Here is an 18,602-nt window from a genome sequence, read left to right as displayed (position 1 = left end):
TGCGCCCCCCTCCTACACATACACCTCTAATCCCCAGCCCTACCCACGCGTGGGGGAGGCCAGAGAAGCCTTCTACCTCGGGAGGGTCTGTCTGTCCCTGAACAAGCCAGGGGCTGTCAGACGGAGCCGCCCCACACCGCGCAGCCGGCAGCACGGACCACAAGGGGACACGGGCAGCCGCCCCGGTACAAGGTGCTTCAGAGGCTGGAAACGTACCGGAGAGGATGTGGCACCGGTGGCCCGGGAGGGGTCGCCGCTGCCGGCGAACGCGCCCGGCAGCCCCACACCAAGCCCTCCGCCGCCACTGCTCCCACGCACGGCCTCGGTCACAGCTGCCCACGGGTGCCACACGGCGGGTGCCCGCCCCCTCCGAGAGCCCCACGATACGCGGCTCCCCACGCGCGGAAAGCCCAGGACAGAAGGGAGCCCCACCCGTACCTGCCCGGTGATGCCGGTGATGAGAGCCACCTTCCTGCCGTCCATCCCGTCGCCGCCGTCTCCCGCTGCAGCGGTGCAGGCACACGCCCCCTCTTGTGCCATCCTGCCGGCGGCGGGCGCGGCCCAGGTGCGGAAACAGCCCGAGGTGGAGGCGCGGCCGCCGGGGGCAGGCGCACGGCGCTGGGGGCGGGCACAGAGAGGAGCACGCCTGCCGCCCCGAGCGCTACCTCTGTTGCTTTGGCCGCCGCGGCATTTCCGCGCTCGCTGCCCGAGGGCGATCCCGCCCCGCCCCGCGGCGGCCACAGGTGCAGTCCCGCCGCGCTGCCACGGCCGCCTCCGGCCCAGCCCCGCGCAGGCGCACACGCGCCAAGGAGTCCCGGTTCGCGCTCCGCTTCAGGCAGCCCTCCCCTCGCCTCGCCCCGCCCTCCTCGGCTCCGCAGCCAATCAGAAGCCCCGGCACTGTCTTAAAGGTACAGGCGACGCGGCTCTCCGCCTGGAAGCGCCGGCGCGCCGGGGCCGAAGGTGGGCGTGGTGGTTGGCTGAGGGCGGGCAGCGGCGGGGCGTGGCCTGCGCGGAGGATGCCGCCGCCGCGGAGCAGCGGAGACGCCGACTTCCGAACCGCGTGTCGGGGAGGCGGATGCGGCAGCCGCGGCGCCACGCGAGAAGAGCAGAGCGGGCCACGGACCCTCCCCTCACCGGGCGGCGCGGAGGGCTCAGCGCCCCCTGTGGCGTGGAGGAGTGGGCGGGGGCGCTGGAAGCACCGAGTAGCGGGAATTAACGCGCCGACAGCTGGTGGGGTCCGTGGACCCCCGTAGCCCCTAGGCCCATCACTACCTTACCGGCTGTGCGGGACATCAGAAAGCAACCTCGGGAGTGCCCCAGCTGTGGGAGGCAGCTCCGGGTCAAAACACGCTGCTTGTGAGGCACGGGAACCTCCAGCCATGGGGGAGACAAAGCTGCACCAAGCTGGTCCTCCTGAGCTTCCCTACTTGTGGAAAGGCTTGTTTGTAAACGACCCAAAGGCTTCCGGAAATATCCAATCTTCTGGTGAAGCACTGGATCAACACCCTCTTGCTGAGACAGCATGTCATTCTGTCATGGAATCATAGAATGGTTTGGGTTGGAAGGGACCTTCAAAGGTCATCAGTCCAACGCCCCTGCAATGAGCAGAGACATCTTCAACTAGATGAGGTTGCTCAGAGCCCTGTCCAGCCCGACCTGGGATGTCTCCAGGGATGGGGCATTTACCACCTCTCTGGGCAACCTGGGCCAGTGCTTTACCACTCTCACTGTAAAAAAAAAAAAAAAAATTGCTTCCTCATATCTAACCTGAATCTCCCCTCTTTTAGTTTAAAGCCATCACCCTCTGTCCTATCGCAACAGGACCTGCTGAAATGTGTGCCTCCATCTTTCTTATAGGCCCCTTTCAAGTACTGAAAGGCCACAATTTGCAAGGAAGAAGGGTCCTGCCCATATTTTACTGTTAATCCCTGAAGGCCCTCACACTGGAGTTTCCTCATTGTGTGCTTGGATGGTGGGACCTCTGCACAGGCAGATAATTGTATGACTATAATTTTACTGTTATTATGGCTTGTCATGGCATGTGGTCAAACATTACCTGGTGTCATTGAAAGCCCATAATTAATTTAAACAAACAGAATGTGGAGTGTTGGGAGCATACTGCCTTTCAAGTGGAATTGTCTGAAATTCTGAATGACTCTTTGCTCACTCTTCCCCATGCTCACAGTTTAAATCTCCTTATTGCAGCCACATTGTGATGGAATGAATAAACTGCATTATATCACTATTACTCTGTTGCAAGATTCATACCAGTCATACTATTTCTGCATCTTGTTTCTGAAGCCTTTTCCTGGGCACATGCAGTTTTATAAGGCTGGCAATGTTGACTACTACTACTGCAAACTGATTTTGCTCCACTAGTGATTGCTGTATGAGTGTATAATCTGAGATTCAGAAGAGAAGGGATGCCAGAATTAATATGAATGCTGCTCTCATAGTTTTAAAATTACACTGGAGACAAAAAGCTCATAAAATTCTGGCAGTTTCAGGACTCTGTACACCAGAAATAAGGCACAAAAGTTTTCTTTTTTTTTTTTTTTAATTTAAGAATTTAGGATTTGAGATTAGAGAGAGTTAGGAGCAAGTTTTCTTTGCTTGCTTTTTTATATAGATCGTTCCCTCTCCTGCTAGATCAGAGCTGCATAAAGCAATGCATGAGTTACAACATTTAAAATTGTCCTTTATGTGGCCAGATAAGCTTGTCATTTCTAGCTTTTGCTGGCAGTCCATTGAATGTACTCCAAGGTAAAGCTAGTCTCTTTATGTGTTCTGCTCTAGAAAGCAGTGAACAGGGCTGACAATAGAAGTCCTGAAGCTGGGCTAGAAGAAGAGCCCTCATCACTGTGGCCACCACGTGCAGCTAAGAGGCTTTTTCTGGCCACTTTCTCCAAACAGGATTTTTCCTACCCCAGTTGTCCAATATCCCACAAGAACTATTTTTCAAATGTAGCATTTTCCTTGACTGTTATTGCCAAAAGCTGACAGGGAAAGCCAGTTCACACCTTTCATAACTTGCCTGATTAACTAAGTACATCAGTTGAATGACCACCTTGTCCTGTGGTTGTACTCTCAGGTGAGAGGCACCTTGGGCTTGTCCCCTGTTCAGAGCAATAGCTTTCCTTCCTACTCAGCATGTGCACTCCCGAGTGATCCAGAACAAAAAGACTCTGCAATCTGTGTTGCTTTTGCAAGGGGAGCATCTCAGTCAGACTGTGCTGAGAACACTTTAGCAGGGTTCATACTTGTATTTTTGGTCAATACTAATACTAGAAACAGGCAGATGAAGCCAGACAGGATGTAGCCCAGTTCAGGTTCCAGCTGACTGAAGGGAAAAAAAAAAAAAAAAGCAAGCATTTAAGCTGTTTAAATTTCTGTTCCATTTTTAAGTCTGGCAGTGGTAGCTGCAGACACCACTAGCCAGCTACCATAATCCTGCGAGGTCTGCTCCTGGCATGCACTGAGGCACATTCCAGATTTAATGCACAAAGACCATTCTGTCACTGAAGTCTTCCAAGGTACATTTATGGGAGAGACTGAAGGCTCAGTTGTGGCACAGGTACTAGATTTTAGCTATGTTGCTCTGCTGTCGACAGCAATTTATGACAGACTACAGCTGAAAACTGGACCAGCAGCCCCCAGGGACCCCAGGATTAATATTCACTGTGAGTGTCAACCTGCACTGGTGTCTTCATGCTGCCTCCAGCACCTGTACCATTGCATGTGCTGCCTGACATACAGCTATGTCTGCCCATAACATAGTCACTTTTTCACATGTCTGTTTGGACCTGGCTCTGGCCTCTAAAACTGGCAGGGCCCTCATGTGAAGAGGAGACAGCAGACTGATGCACATCTGCACCTCCAGCCCCCTGGAATCCCTGTAAGAGGAGATGCTTGTGTGAGCATGGGTGTCCAGTAAAAAGTTTTATGCCCAGCAAATAAACAGGCTGACAGCCTCTGAGGAGATAAAAAGAACAGCATGTGTGGCATTAACTGGAAAGCTGCCACCCCAAGAACTAGGGAGAAAGAGATAGGAGAGACATGCAGAAATTCTTTCGGTGGTAGTGGATAAAAATATGTATCGCAGGGAAAGGAGGATAGAGAGCACAGCTGATTGAATTCAAACTGGTCAAATTGGGAAATAATGAAAATGACAAGGAGGAAGCACAGAGGGAAAATTAAAGAGAAAATAAATGTTGCTGAGAGTAAGGAGGAAAGGAGTAATACCAGGAAAAAACTAAATTGTGTTAGATTACAAAAAACACCATCTTAAATGTTAAGGGATACCGTAGTTTAGCCCCAGCCACTCCCAACAGCAGCTAAAGCCACCTGCTGCTCCCTCACTTTACCTCTCCCCCACCCCTGGTGGGATGGGGAGGAGAATCAGAAAACAAAGGCAAAACCTGTGGGTGGGGATACGACCAGTATAACAGAACAGTGAAGAAATATGAGCAAACAGTAACAACAGCAATAATGAGAGAGAGACAGAAGCAGTAACTTCAGAAGTATAAATTACTGATTGGAAACACTTACGTTTTTCACTGTGGGACAATGACATCCCTGGTATTATTTCATTAACAGTGTCACCCATGCTAGAAATACTTTTTCCACATTACTTTGATATATTTTGCTGCAGGAAAAGTTGATGTGATACCAGTATATCCTGTTCTGTACAGGGGTTACAAGTTATCACTGGAGTGAGCTGAGCCCTCTTTCTCTGCATCACTCAGTGCAACAAAGGGAAAAACTGATCATTTGTGTCTGTCTGAGGCTCTTGTGAATGATCCACATCCAATAGTTTAAGCAACTTCTGCATCAGGCTGCTGTGAACTCCATCAACGCAGTGTCCAGTGATCAAAGAAGAACTCTGTCCAGAATATGTTGCTCTTTGCTTACCTTCAGCTACCAAATACCTTTGATCCTGTCCCTGGCTGTGACGTCCACAATGGCATCTAGGGAGTGTTCTAAACCCCACGAGGGCTGGTTTGGAGGCTGCAGAAGGGGAGCCAGAGGAAGACAAATAGTGCATCTGAGCACACTTTCCTTGCTGAGGAGGTTATAGTTTATACAGGCAGGAAAGAGGGGACTGTGGTAGGCCTAGAAGATACTACAGAAAGAGTTTATTTCTCTTTTCCTACTTCATTGTTTTAAAGTAATGGCAGAAAATGATTGTGTTCGTTGACTTCACAGAGCTAAGGAGCTGTGGAGAGGGATGTATCCAAGGAGGGAATGGCGAGTCCAGGGGAGATCCATCACAATGTGAAAGAGGGCACAGATGTTGGGGTGAGAGTAAGCAGTCACGTGGGAAAGAGCACTGGATCTCATGGGGAAATAAAGAGAAGTGGAGAGTGGGCAGAGACAGGATGGTAAATGGGGGGCAAGTCTCGTAATTGTTTTTCTGACTGTTGGCTTGAATATTTGAGGGCATGTGGAGTGACCCACAGCCATGATGATGGGCAGGTGGAGTAGAAACAGGATGATTCAGGGGATAGTTCTGGACAGTGAGCCTCAAGGCCAGGGCCTGGCGATAAGCAGCATTTTGGCATCCCTTGCCTCTCAGGTGGTGCTTACGCTTGTAAAAAATGTTGCATTTTGGATACCTTCCCATAGGCTGTCATGCTTCTTCCCAATAAGAGCTTCTAGTGGCAAAGGCTGAGAAGCTGAGACAGTGCTGCAACTCAGCATTACAAAGCGGGGGGTGGGGGGGAAATTCCTGGCAGTACTGGTTCCCAGCTGGAGCTCTTTGTGCTCAGCATTCATGGCCTGTGCCCAACCCACAAAGTACTTGCAGCCTCCTTTTCCTCTTTGCAAATGCTCGCCTGCTAACTTTTGAAGGGATGGGTAAGATTGGCCAGATCTGCTAACTTCTTGGCAAAGATGCATCCTTTGAAAGGCACAGGTCCAGTTCCTCTTGGTGCTGTCACAATGTGATTTCTACAGCTGCCTGCACAGCATGGTGTTTCGAAGGCAAAGGCAGTGCCCATGCCACATTCCTGTCTCACATGTGTCTCTAACACTACAGTGAAATGATACTACCCTCCAGTAAAACTGATGGAAAAGCAGCATCCAAGCTAAGCATTGTGCCACCATTTGTTTTCATCCTAAAGGTTTGCACCTGGAAGTTCTATTCAGGACTGGAATAGGACCATAACCAGGCACACAGATCTCTATCCCTCCTGTGCTTGGTACAAGAACAGCATTAGCACAAAAATTTGGGGATGTTGTCAGAGGTTTGTGCAGGCTTCTGGACCACTAATAAGGCTGCTCTCCAGCCTAGCAGAAGGGAAGAAGCCTGCCCATGTTCAGTGTTTCGCAAGGGAAGTCTGGGACAGGCCTCCTCCTCTCAGCCTGGATGGCATTTTCTGTGTGGTCAAGAGGTTCCTTGCAGCAGCCATGGGCCACATTCGACAGCCTCAGGCACCTGGTCAGGGCTGTGGGGAGCTGGAGGCCAGCCCTTTTGCAGCATCACTGGAGCAGGGGCTCTTGGCCCTGGTGGGGGCTGACATGGGGTCCTAGGCTGTCAGGAGAGTAGGGGGAGCCCAGGGGCAGGCAGGAACAGCCAGGCCTGTGGGTACCCTTGGGGCTTGGGCAGAGCAGCCAGGGATCCAAGCCAAGCCTTAAGTCAAAGAAGAAATATTGTTTGTTAAAAAAGAGCATGGCAGTGACAGTCTCGTACCTCGCTGCTTGTGGTCTGCAAGCAAGCCAGCCCTCCGTGCAATGTGTTCCTCAAGCACACGGAAACAATTAACAATTGCTCCTTTGTATCTCAGCCAGAACTAGAGGTACCTAGTTATGGGCATTGTTTCTGTAAGAAACACCAAATAAATGTCCCTTTTCATTCCCAGAAGGGCATAAAGAGCCATGAGTACACAAAGCATCAGGCCCAGCCATGTGTTTGGGTACATGATGATTGTCCCTTACAGCTTTGCAAGCTGGTGTTAACTGGACTGGAGCCAATGGAATTAAAACACCTGAGAGAAGAAACAGGTTCCTAACTGGAAGGAGAAGGAGAAATCTCTGTGCACGACGGATTAGAAACATTTTTAGCCAACATTATTGTTTCAGTATGTACAAGGAATCATGAGACCTTTAGGGGAGATGTTGGCAGCTATTTGAGAAGAAGTCCAGTGGCTGAAGTTTCAAAAACTATAAAAGCCTAATTTTTCTACAGCTGACAAGCATCTCTGGGTATTTTAGAGAAGTCCTGAACAGTGAATCTGAATCCCAAATGTTACTCTCCCTATGAGAGTCATCATATCCTGTGCTTTCAGCAGGGTCGCAGCAATACGTGCCTTAAAGAATAAATGCTGTCAAAATAATTAATATGTTTGGAAAAAAAAAAATACCAAGAAATCACTGAGCCTGACTGGAGTGAGGAACCTAAACATAAAATTGTGGCTGGCTGGATTTGGCTTCATTTTCCCTGGAGAGAGTATCAGAGAATGAACTAGAAGTTGTGATGTGATAAGCTTTGAAAGTCTACCTAAAGAAAGAGAAACTATTAACTACTGGAAGGCCAGCTTTTTCACAAATGCTGCTGCTTACACTGCACATACACAGTTGCACTTTTATATCTCCATCTGCAGCCCTGATGTATGCCAAGACTCATCTCTTTATTGCTGACATTTTCTTTATGGGGAGTAAATTTGAAAAAAGTAGAGTTTGTACCCCTGTTGAAACAATTTAGTCCACTCACTGACACTAATGAGGACATCAAAGACTGTTTCTCTGGAAAGCCATCAAAAGATAGTACAAGGGTTCTGCTCTTTCTTCTGGCCTTACACAAATATAGTCTGATACACACCCAAACCTTTATGTAAATCTTGTCCAAAAGACTTTGATGGGAGAGGAGAGGAGAGGAGAGGAGAGGAGAGGAGAGGAGAGGAGAGGAGAGGAGAGGAGAGGAGAGGAGAGGAGAGGAGAGGAGAGGAGAGGAGAGGAGAGGACAAATAAAACACTGCCCCTGCATTTCTCACACTATAAAAAAGGCCAGCTTGGGAAAAGAATGCAATTACAGTGTGATATGGTGTCTGTTAAGAGAGTTCACATGAAGCAAGAATCAGCTATTCGAAGAATTAACTGAAAAGAAGCAGTAAGGGAATGTCTGTACCTTGTCACTGAACTCAGGGCTATAGCAGAGAGCAGTGAAAGAATTAGGTTGTAAAAAATTTTAGCGGAGAAATAAAAAAAATATCACTGTCCCCTAGTCTGGATTATTCTCTTACAAGGTGGGTCAAAATATCAGTGCTTGCTTTTCCAAGTTGTCTCTACAGTCATAGAACAAATCAGTAGTGGAACATAAGAGAAACCCAATATATGGACCAGAGGGGACTTTTAACATTGCTGGAACTGTGTTTTTTGTGGTTGGCTAGATATATACTATTCGCACACTTTACATAGTCTTTTGCACTTGATTTGTGGCTAAGTGGTAAGGTAAGAATTAATGATGTTATTTTTAACGTGTATTTCAGGTGGGTAAAAGCTGTTACACAGTCTTGTGTACCTGGCATAAAGCATTCTGTCATGAATTGTGACAAACTTGGAAGAGTGGTACATAAAATTACTTCTTTATTGCCCCTATTGCCTGCATTAACTGTTTACTAGGTGCTGACAGTCAGGCCCCGTGGCCCTTCTTTTGGTTTGTCACAAAGGAGTGCTGGCTTCAAACCAACAAAGAGAGGAACATAGTGGAGGTGGTCAAAGTGAAATTTGGGTGCCAGTGATGGGCAAATGACAGAATTCACATTTACTTAGGACTGGAAAGAGGGAACACCACAGTAAAAGCAAACAGGATTTCAGGAGGACAGATTTCAGTTGTCCAAGGGGTTGTTAGGTAAGATTTCCTGGAAGACTGATCCAAGGAAAAGAGAAAATTCAAAAAGAAATTATGTAGTGTTAAAGAAGTTATATTAAAGGTGCAACTGCAAACTTTACAGGTGCAGAAGATGGTCAGGAAGCAGAGTAAGCAATCAATTCAGTTAGATTCCATTGATCCCAAACACAGAACAAAATGATAGAGGATGTAGAAACTGTGTCAGAATTCTAAGGACGAATTTTCAACAGCACACAGGAGCAACATCAGAAAGGCCAAGGCAGTAATGAGATGCTATTCCTAGCAACCCTTGCTAGTGAAATGTCAGTGCATTAGTAAGAGGAAAAACAGGGTTAGTAAACTCATCAGTGGAAGCGTAGGTCTATTTACAGATGACATTGAAAGACAACATAGCAGTATTTGCTAAAAAGTGATGCACACAATTAAGATCAATAGCAAAGGAAGAAAATCTGGCCCCAAGCAGAGGAAGAACAGGTTAGACAGGCATTTGATTTGCTTTGTGTTTTCAGATTGGTTGAATCTGAAGAACTCAGTTTCACACTAGAACACTTCAAGAAGTGACTATTTTACTCTCATAGCTCTTTATGGTGGTCTAAGGGGACACGTGGCTTATGCGTTGGTGCTCAAAAGCAGATGAAGGCAAACATGACATACGCTGAAAAGGAGGAAGAAAAGACCAAAGAATAATTGACTACCCAGTTTAACTCAGTTACATGGAGTTTAGGACCGCATAGTCAGAAGTGATAATGTGTGACAAGCATCAAAAGGGGAGAAAAAGAATGCACATGGATTTTTGACTAAATCTTGGGATTTGTCAAGATCTGATTTAATTTCTTTATTTGGCAACTGAATGGACCTGTGGATTGAAGGAAAACCAGTAACTGTCGTGTTACGTTCTTTGACTAGCTACTAGCTCATCTACTGTTGAGTACTGTGTCTATAAGCTGAATGTTCTCAAGGCTGTCAACATTGACTCTGAAATAAGCAAATCAAAGAAAACAGGTCTGAATGAGTCTAATATAAAATGGGTGTGAAATAAATTTAAAAACCATACTGCTACAGATAGCATTCATTCTCTGTCAAAATGGAAGGACAAATATTGTCAAATACCCAGGGACCATGGTAAGGTCTGTATGAGGTGGTGTTATCTTTAACAGTCTAGAATGTGCAATCTGTGAAGCTGAGGGGGAATGCAAGTAAGATGTATGAGAAATGAAACTTACCTCAAATTATGGTCTTGATAAAATAAATAAATGATCTGCAGGAAAAATCAGATTAATTAAACAGGGACGAATGCAAATACTGCATTTGTGGGAGACTCATCGATTTCAAAAATACAGGATAGGGAACACTGATGTAGAAAGTATAAAACTTAGAATGGAATAACAGGAATAACAACAGGGTATTGTTGCTGGAAAGGGCAAATGCAACACAGACACAGATGTTGTCCTGGTTTTGTTAAAAACAAGACCAGTTTCTCTTTTAGTGAATTTTCCTTTCATCTAAGTTCTTCTAAGTAACTGCACTTTTCTGATTTTGGCTGCATGTTTTTCAGACACATTTCGCTCCAGAGCTGATAACGGTAAGTGAGAGGGGCGTATTTGGAAGGAGGGGCAAACAGAGCAGGTGAGTAAAATTGACAAACTAAGTATTCCATCCCATACACATCATACACCCTATAAAAGTGGGATATCACAAGGGTCTCTCTCTCTTCGACCATGGCTGGCATCTGAAGAGGATCCTGCTTGTCATGTCTACGATCTGAGGCCTGGTTCCAGACTCTGCATCCCTGAATCCAGTTTCTGTTTGCTGCGGAATCCAGCCCAGGACTTCCGGGTGCCTGCCCTGCAGCTGCTGGAGCAGCGCCATCTCTGCCACAGCCACCGCTGCGCTGTCCCGGGAAATTCAAGATTGGTTTTGTATATTTTGTATTATTTTCTCTCTTTATTAGTAGCATTAGTAAAGCATTTTTAACTTTTCCCAACTTGCAAGTCTCTCTCCCTTTTCCTCCTATTGCCTTTCCTTGGTGGCGAGGGCTGGGTGAGGGCTTAACAGAAGACATCTGCCACCGTTTATTGTTGCCCTGTAGTAAGCAGTGATAGGTGTATAATCCACAAGTACATGAATGTATTATTTAGTGTTAGGATCTCAACTGGGGCACTGTGTTTGGTGCTGGCCATTGAGAGGCTGGAGGAGAGCCATGGAAATTACCAGAATTCTAGAAAATATGACATGGAAGGAAAGAGAGGGGAAAAAAGCAGGGTCCTTTAGCATAAGAGATGATAATGTCCAGAAAGGAAGAGGCAGGACAGTCTCCAAATACATAAAAGGCTGCTACAAAGAGTTTGGGAACAATCTATTGTCTGTGCTCCTTATGGATAGGGCAAGATATAGTAGATTTAAACACAGGAAGAATATTTTTAGTGTTAAGTATCTACAGCACTGGAACGGATTTGCATAAGCAGTTTGTGGCAGCTCCATCATTTACTTAGGTCATAATAGACTATATGAATACTCATCAGAAATGTCCTGCTCTGTTGACTCTACTCTGGATGAGTGGCATTCTACTTGGTGCTTCAAGGTTGCCTCCAACCCTATAGTATTTTGATAGGAGTGGGATCTTAGAACCATATAATCATAGAATCCTTTTGGCTGGAAGAGACCCCGAAGATCAAGTCCAATCATAACCTAAATCTAGCACTAAACCATGTCCATAAGAGCCTTCATCTACACATCTTTTAAACACCTCCAGGAATGGTGACTCCACCACTTCCCTAGGCAGACTGTTCCAATGCCTGACACTCCCTTTCGTGAAGAATTTTTTCCTAATGTCCAATCTGAATGTCCCCTATTGCAACTTGAAGCCTTTTCCTCTCATCCTATCACTTGTTACTCGAGAGAAGAGACCCTCCATGCTACAACCTCCTTTCAGATAGTTGTAGAGAGCAAGAAGGTCTCCCCTCAACCTCCTTTTCTCCAGGCTAAACAGCCCCAGTTCTCTCAGCCGCTCCTGATCAGACTTGTATTCCAGGCCCCTCATCAGCCTCATTGCTCTCCTCTGAACTCTCTCCAGCACCTCAGTGTCTTTCTTGTAGTGAGGGGCCCAAAACTGAACACAGGATTCGAGATGAGGCCTCCCCAGTGCTGAGTACAGTGGGACGATCACTTCCCTAGTCCTACCGACCACACTGCTCCTGATACAAGCCAGGATGCTGTTGGCCTTCTTGGCCACCTGAGCACGTTGCTGGCTCATGTTCAGCCAGCTGTCAATCAACACCACCAAGTCCTCTTCCACCAGGCAGCTTTCCAGCCACTCTTCCCTGAGCCTGTAGCGCTGCCTGGGGTTGTTGTGATCGAAGTGCAGGACCCAGCACTTGGCCTTGTTAAACCTCATACAATTGGCCTCAGCCCAATGATCCAGCCCATCCAGATCCCTCTGTATGGCCTTGCTGCCCTCCAGCAGATCAACGCTCCCACCCCATTTGGCACCATCTGCAAACTTAGTGAGGGTGTACTCAATCCCCTCATCCTGATCAGTGATAAAGAGATTAAACAGAACTGGCCCCAGTGCTGAGCCCTGGGGAACACCACTCATGACTGGCTGCCAGCTGGATTTCACCTCATTCCCCACAACATTTCAGGCCCGGCCATCCAGCCAGTTCTTCACCCAGAAAGAGTACACCCATCCAGGCCATGAGATGCCAGCTTCTCCAGGGGAATGCTGTGGGAAACAGTGTCAAAGGCTTTACTGAAGTCTAAGTACATACCATCCACAGCCTTTCCCTCATCCACTAAGCAGGTCACCTCCCAGAGTCAATACCAAGGAATCCCACTGACTTCGAGTGCCAGACAAACTCTCAGAAATGGCAGTAGTTAATCCTACTGAAACCAAAGTTTTATTCTGCTCTTAGAGCACTGTGTTTATTTTGGGAGGATGGGATTACATATAGGTAGCAGAACTACAATGAGAGAGTAGGAGACTGAGTCCCATAGATTATTCTTGCCTCACCCATTTTGCCACTTTGCTGTTGCGTGACACCACACTGTTTTTTCAGCAACGAAATTGACGGCTGAACAAACAGTGGTGACAACCCCAGTTTCAGGAAGCAGCAGGGGTGAGGCTGGGAGCTCTGGGTGAGAGCCAGGCTGACCAGGCAGCAGCCTCACTGCCAAAGGGTGCAGTACTACAGCACCCAAAAAACCAGAAAACAGAGCAGGTCCTGTGGCAGTAACCAAGGTCTAGTTCACCAGACAAGTCTGTCATGGTGAGGCAGAGGAGAGGTCAAGCCAGGAAGTCAAGCCTGCAAGGCAGAGCCAGTATCCAGACCAATGAGGCTTATAACCAGGAGCAGGGACCAAGAGTAAGTACCTCAGCCTTAACAGAGCTTCTAAGTGAAGGAAGCCAGGACCCTGCTTCCCACAGCTTTTTCTCACCCATCACTTCCCCCAGCAGTGATCCAAGGTCCTCCAGCAGCACCAGATCTGAGTTAGCCTCAAGCACCAGCTGGCAAACCGCTGGGGAGAGCAATGCCTTTACAATCCAGATAAAAGTATCTGTTGCTCACTTGAAACAGTGCCAAAAGAGCAAATTCTCCAGCACTCCCTCAGAATGACCCACATTGCATTTTAAAGGCCAACCATGTGCTGATGTAACAAAGGCCACTGGTAAGCTGCAGCCTCAGGGAAAAAAATTCCCAAATACCTATTTTTAAGGTCAGTGACTGGTTTTAACCAGCTCTTACTCTCAAGGCTATTGCCACAAGGCATGAGGATGTATTGGGGTTTTTGTTTGTTTGTTTGTTTGTTTGTTTGTGTTGAAGGGCAGATTAACAGTGACATTTCTGATACCCTCATTTCTGGCTTTTGTAGGCTCCAGAGACCAGATCTGCTCACCACAACTCTCTTTACAACACATTTTCTGTATTGTAGACTTCAGTGCTATGCCTGTAACCTCCCTGAGTGTAACTGAGATTGTTACCACTTTTCATTAGTGGAGCTGCTTGCCCCCATTAAGCTCTCCAAAAGCAGAGGACCAGCAGAGAATCTGGTCCAAAATGTTCAGGATTCTTATTTGTGTTTTAGAGTCTCTACGTGACTATGGAAACCAACATTTTTTCTTGGTTAACTGTGATGAAAGGTTTGTTTGGCAGTGCTTGAGCCATCATGCTGAAGTGTTTGACTGTGGCCTTGGTGACACAATTGGCCCCTGTGTAGAAGGAAGTGAGAGCATCAGCTAAGCCTGTCCCACCACTGACCCTACCAACAAGTCTGACAATTTTGGAGACTATAATTACTTGATCATCTTTGTCAGATGCTTTCACTGACTCATGGGTTAGAGACTTATGAGGTAGTGTCTCTGCTTTCTGGATCAAATTAGCCATTGGGGTGGCTAAGCCAGATTGTTAGCAGAAGCATCTGCTTAATTCTAGTGGTTAATCTATTTGAATCCCACCCTGCTCACCATCCAGCCTATTTTCCTTTCTCTTGAGGATGTTTCTGAAGAGCTGTTTCTTTCGCAAGGCAAACAGCAGTTGTACGGAAATCCCTATGGCTTAGGTAGACGGGCATGCTTTTGTAATCATGCTTGACCTTTCACACCAGGATATTAAACTCACCGAGTCAAACAGGGGAAGATATTTCATCAGACTCACAGAAAGTTCCTGTCACCACTTAGGGATGAGCACTCTTTTGGCCATCAGGAAGAATAAGAACTGTGGGACAGAAAGAAGGGAAACAAAGCAGATATACAGGAGAAATCTGATTAATCAAGGTGGATTTTCTGTGTCACACATGCAGGGACCTCATTCAAAATGGTACATAAGCTTTATTCTCCCTGATAGCAACTGAGCCAACATTCATTTAAATGCAAACCTATATCAGGTCAGATGCTAGCTTTGTGCAGAATCAGGCAGGGGCTCCCAGGATAGAGTCTCTGGACTGGCCTTAAGCTGCTTGGGATAAAGTTTGCATTTTTCCATTTGCAACATCACCTCTGCTTTGAATACCTGGGGATGTTTCTGGTTGCCTGCTGGCAAAACAGCACTGGAAAGAAATTTGTTAAATTAGCACTTCTTGCCGCCAGAAAACTTTTTGACTGCAAGGTGGAAATGTGAGAAACCTCCCACTCTGCACGCAGGGCTAGCACATTCGGCTGCTAAGCTCCATTGGAAAAAATCTACTGTAATTTTAAACAGAAACCACAGAGGTCTGACAAAGCCCGTAGGAGACTCCTGGAACTTTAAACCAAATTGTTATTATATTTCTAAGCTGTTTGACTTCTACTATTAGCCTACATTATTTTTCTAGTAAAGGCTTTATCCTGATATCCAAACAAACTTAACAGGTACTAGGATGGGATGGCCAGCAATGCACAGTGCAGAGGATAGAATCCCTACAGAAAAAGGATATTTAGATATTTTGAGCATCTCCATGTTTCCAAAAAGGATTTTACACCCACATTTTTACCATGTTTTATTTTGGCAAATTTCTGACAGGTGCAAATTCCACCCATGGAAACAGAGACCTCATTTAAAAACTGCAAATTATATTATTGACTATAAGTAATGAGGTTATGTGCATCATCTTTTTCATTATAAGAGAGCAAGGGACCTTCCTTCAGATTCATTCTCCAGGTGTCTCAGTCCTCAATGCAGCTGGCACAGTCAGGCTTGCTCTTTGGGTTTTGGTGGCTGTACATGATCAGGAAAGAGTTGCAAGCCTGGACTCCACATCACACCTGGTGTAGCAAACACAGTGGTCTAGATTTATCACTTTCTGAACTCCATGGGCTTTGAATCAGATCCTGTCTCAAGTTCATCAGAGAAATGATCAACAAAACTACAGTAACCAAAACACTGCTCGGCAGGCTGAATAAAAGGGAATAAATATAGTCACCTCATTTCATCAGCCTAAAATTCAGTCTAGTAATTTAAATAGGAAGCCTGTGGACCATGAGGTGAAAAGCAAACTATTCCAGTCAATAGAAAGACATTAATTAAGCTAAATGGCTTTCTATCAAGCCTTTACTGGATAGACCTCTAAAATATTTCCTCCAGAAGTTCTGGAGTATATTTTTTGTCTATCCAAGCTGTAGGGAAGCTAGAAAACAATACCTGGCCAGACCAACAGAAGATACATAAATATGAGCAACTGCAATACAGTGCGAGTTAAAATCTGGTTGATATATGGCTGAAATACTTCAGCATATTTAACTGTAGCTTGAAGACTGCTCTCCAGTGGCTGTTCAGCTGCATTGATTCACAACTCTGTGCGTGGAGGTTCTGCATGGTTTGTGGTGTTTTCTGAAAATACTATGAAAGTTATCCTAGGTGGGGTATTGGTAACATACCAAATTATAGCTGGAATTCTAAACAGATTTAAAGCATAAGATATGAGGCATAAGCCATCCCACTTCTTTTAAAAGGAGAGTCTTTGTTTTTCCTTTTTTAAGAGCACTCAATTGACTTGTCAAAAAAATGTTGTTTGTACTTTTGAATCTGGATATCAGCACGTATAATTTATTTTTAACTAATTTATTAAATAACATAATTAATTTATTGTGTTAATAGAAGACAAAGCATTCAAACCAACTTACACAATGTGTGTGATTCACTCTTTCAATCTGATGGTTTTGAATCTCATTTTAACACCAGTCACGTCTTCTTTTCAGTTATAATAGAAATGGTTTATATTGCTGTGTTAATTTTGTGAGCCTTTAAACTGTGGTTTGGAAAACATTACACATCTGAGGTATTTGTGCAAATTAGGGAATTAATGACAAGACCTGGTTTATTTATTTTTTTTTTTCTTTTCATGGAAACCTTGAAAGGAGATTGCATGCATGAGACAGATTTGAACGAGGATTGGTGTGTGTTTGTGTGCATTCCTCTCCCTCTGCTTTCCCGTACTCATCTCCTCAGCAAGATACGGATTATGTTGTGAGTCTTGCCAGCTGGATGACAGGTTACATTCTTGCTCTCTTGTGGGACCATATCCTCCACACTAAAACCTAATTCTCAGATGCTAAAAATAGAACATACATGTACCAACATATGCATTTAATCACATAAACAAAAATAGTAGTTTTCTGCAGCTCTATCATTCAAATAAAGATTGCTTGCCTTACTGGAAGCCAAAACATAAACTGTGTTTTAGTCAAATAAAAGTTATTGAGCTCAACAGGGCAACTGAGTAAAATTTAACAACCTGTGACTTACAGGTTACACCATATGATCTAGTCCCTTTTGGCCTCCAATTCTACAAACCTAAATGGAATTTAAGCACTGCATTTTTTTTTTTTTTTTTAATTAGAACATTAGTGAGACTGGAGGGGCCTATCTAGCTTCAGCCACATGTAGGTGTGGCTGGCTGGCTGGCTGTATTTTTGTTGGGTAAAAGACTGCCCTTCTGCATTATATTTGGCTTAATTTTTGAGATGGCTGGATATCCAGTTCAAATACGAATTGGCCCAGAATTAGTTTCCACTTCTTATCCTTCCTTCTGCTGAAACACATAAAAACTGGGATTCAGCTTGCAGAGCTCCTGGCTTTGTGGGCAGGGTCTGCAAGGCCACGCACTAACCAAAGAGCACAGTACATACGAAGCATGCAGGATGAATCAAAAAATTATTTGGGATATTAGTCTGACTCAATACTTCCAGTCAAGAAAGTTACTAATTATTTTCAAGTAACTTTTGCCAGACACCACTGTGCTGGCTTAATTGCTTGTATGCTGACTCAGGAGTGAGACCTGAGAGGCATTTTGAGTAGATCCCCACAGAGAAGAACACGAAAACAGATCAAAGCAGATATTGAAATACACACTGTATTAGTTCCAAATGTAGCTTCCAGTCAAACTGACACAGCAGAAATATGGCAATAATGAATTTGGCTTTTTAAGTAGCCATCAGAATTCAGCCTCTTACCTGGGTCCAGTCAGCTCTCGAAATCATATTTCCAGTTACCTTGCTCAGAAACTGAGACAGACTTGCTACGTGACAATCATTAAACATCTAACTTGGCTGTAAGGCAAAATATGCCTGATGCAAAGCCTGCTCAGAAGTTAATGGGATACTTTATTCATGGAGCCATTCATTCATGACAGTTCCACCTACTTAGCAACAAGCAAGTGAACAAAATGTTTAAAGACTTGTTCTGCACTGCTCATGCCGATACATGTCCTCTACTGAATATGCTTCTCTGAAAACTTCTCTGTTAAAACTGCTACCATAGCAGATTGAGGATGCCATAAGCAACACCTAGTGCTTCCTTCAGTGTGGACTTAATTCTAAAATCAGTATTAGGTCATATTTTACATAAACCCCCTGGAATTATCACCGGTTCCTTCAGGACTGAGGCTTGTGATTCAAACAGAATATCCTACATTTACTCTTTGCTTTTTTCCATGTGGAAACAAAGAGCAATTTGAAAACATAGCTGCAAGGCAGCTGGAATTTTAAGCACTGAGAGAATGCTAACACTTCAGTGTTCTGAGTAGTATTATAAAGTCATATAGGAGAAGAGCTGGAAGCCGTGGTGTAGCAAAGCTAAGGGTTTGGAAACTTAGAAATTTCTGTCACTTGTGAAAGTTGATAGGCTGGGTACATGTTTGCATCCTGACAGCAGCATACCAGTTGGTTAATTAGCTGGGTGTAAAGCTGGATGCAATCCAGGTATTTATCTCCTTCACTGCTAACACTGAATAGTAACAAGTAGGTAATATTCTTCCATTCCCTGATTTTCATCTCCAGACTATC

At 45.3% G+C, this 18,602-nt stretch overlaps 1 protein-coding gene across 1 annotated transcript in view; it reads right to left on the bottom strand.

Moving 5' to 3' along the window:
• GMDS (GDP-mannose 4,6-dehydratase) overlaps nucleotides 1-692 on the bottom strand; it is a 423,438-nt gene extending 422,746 nt beyond the window's left edge. Inside the window, exon 1 of the mRNA XM_065831967.2 lies at nucleotides 439-692. Within this exon, the coding sequence (XP_065688039.1) occupies nucleotides 439-540 (102 nt within the window). The 5' untranslated portion in view covers nucleotides 541-692. The remainder of the gene's footprint in view (nucleotides 1-438) is intronic.
• Nucleotides 693-18,602: the final 17,910 nt, after the last annotated feature.

The sequence above is a fragment of the Patagioenas fasciata genome, chromosome 2 (assembly GCF_037038585.1).
Source record: "Patagioenas fasciata isolate bPatFas1 chromosome 2, bPatFas1.hap1, whole genome shotgun sequence".
In the NCBI taxonomy this organism is placed as follows: domain Eukaryota; kingdom Metazoa; phylum Chordata; class Aves; order Columbiformes; family Columbidae; genus Patagioenas; species Patagioenas fasciata.
Note: the sequence above shows the minus strand (reverse complement) of the source record. Positions and strands in the feature narration are given on the sequence as shown.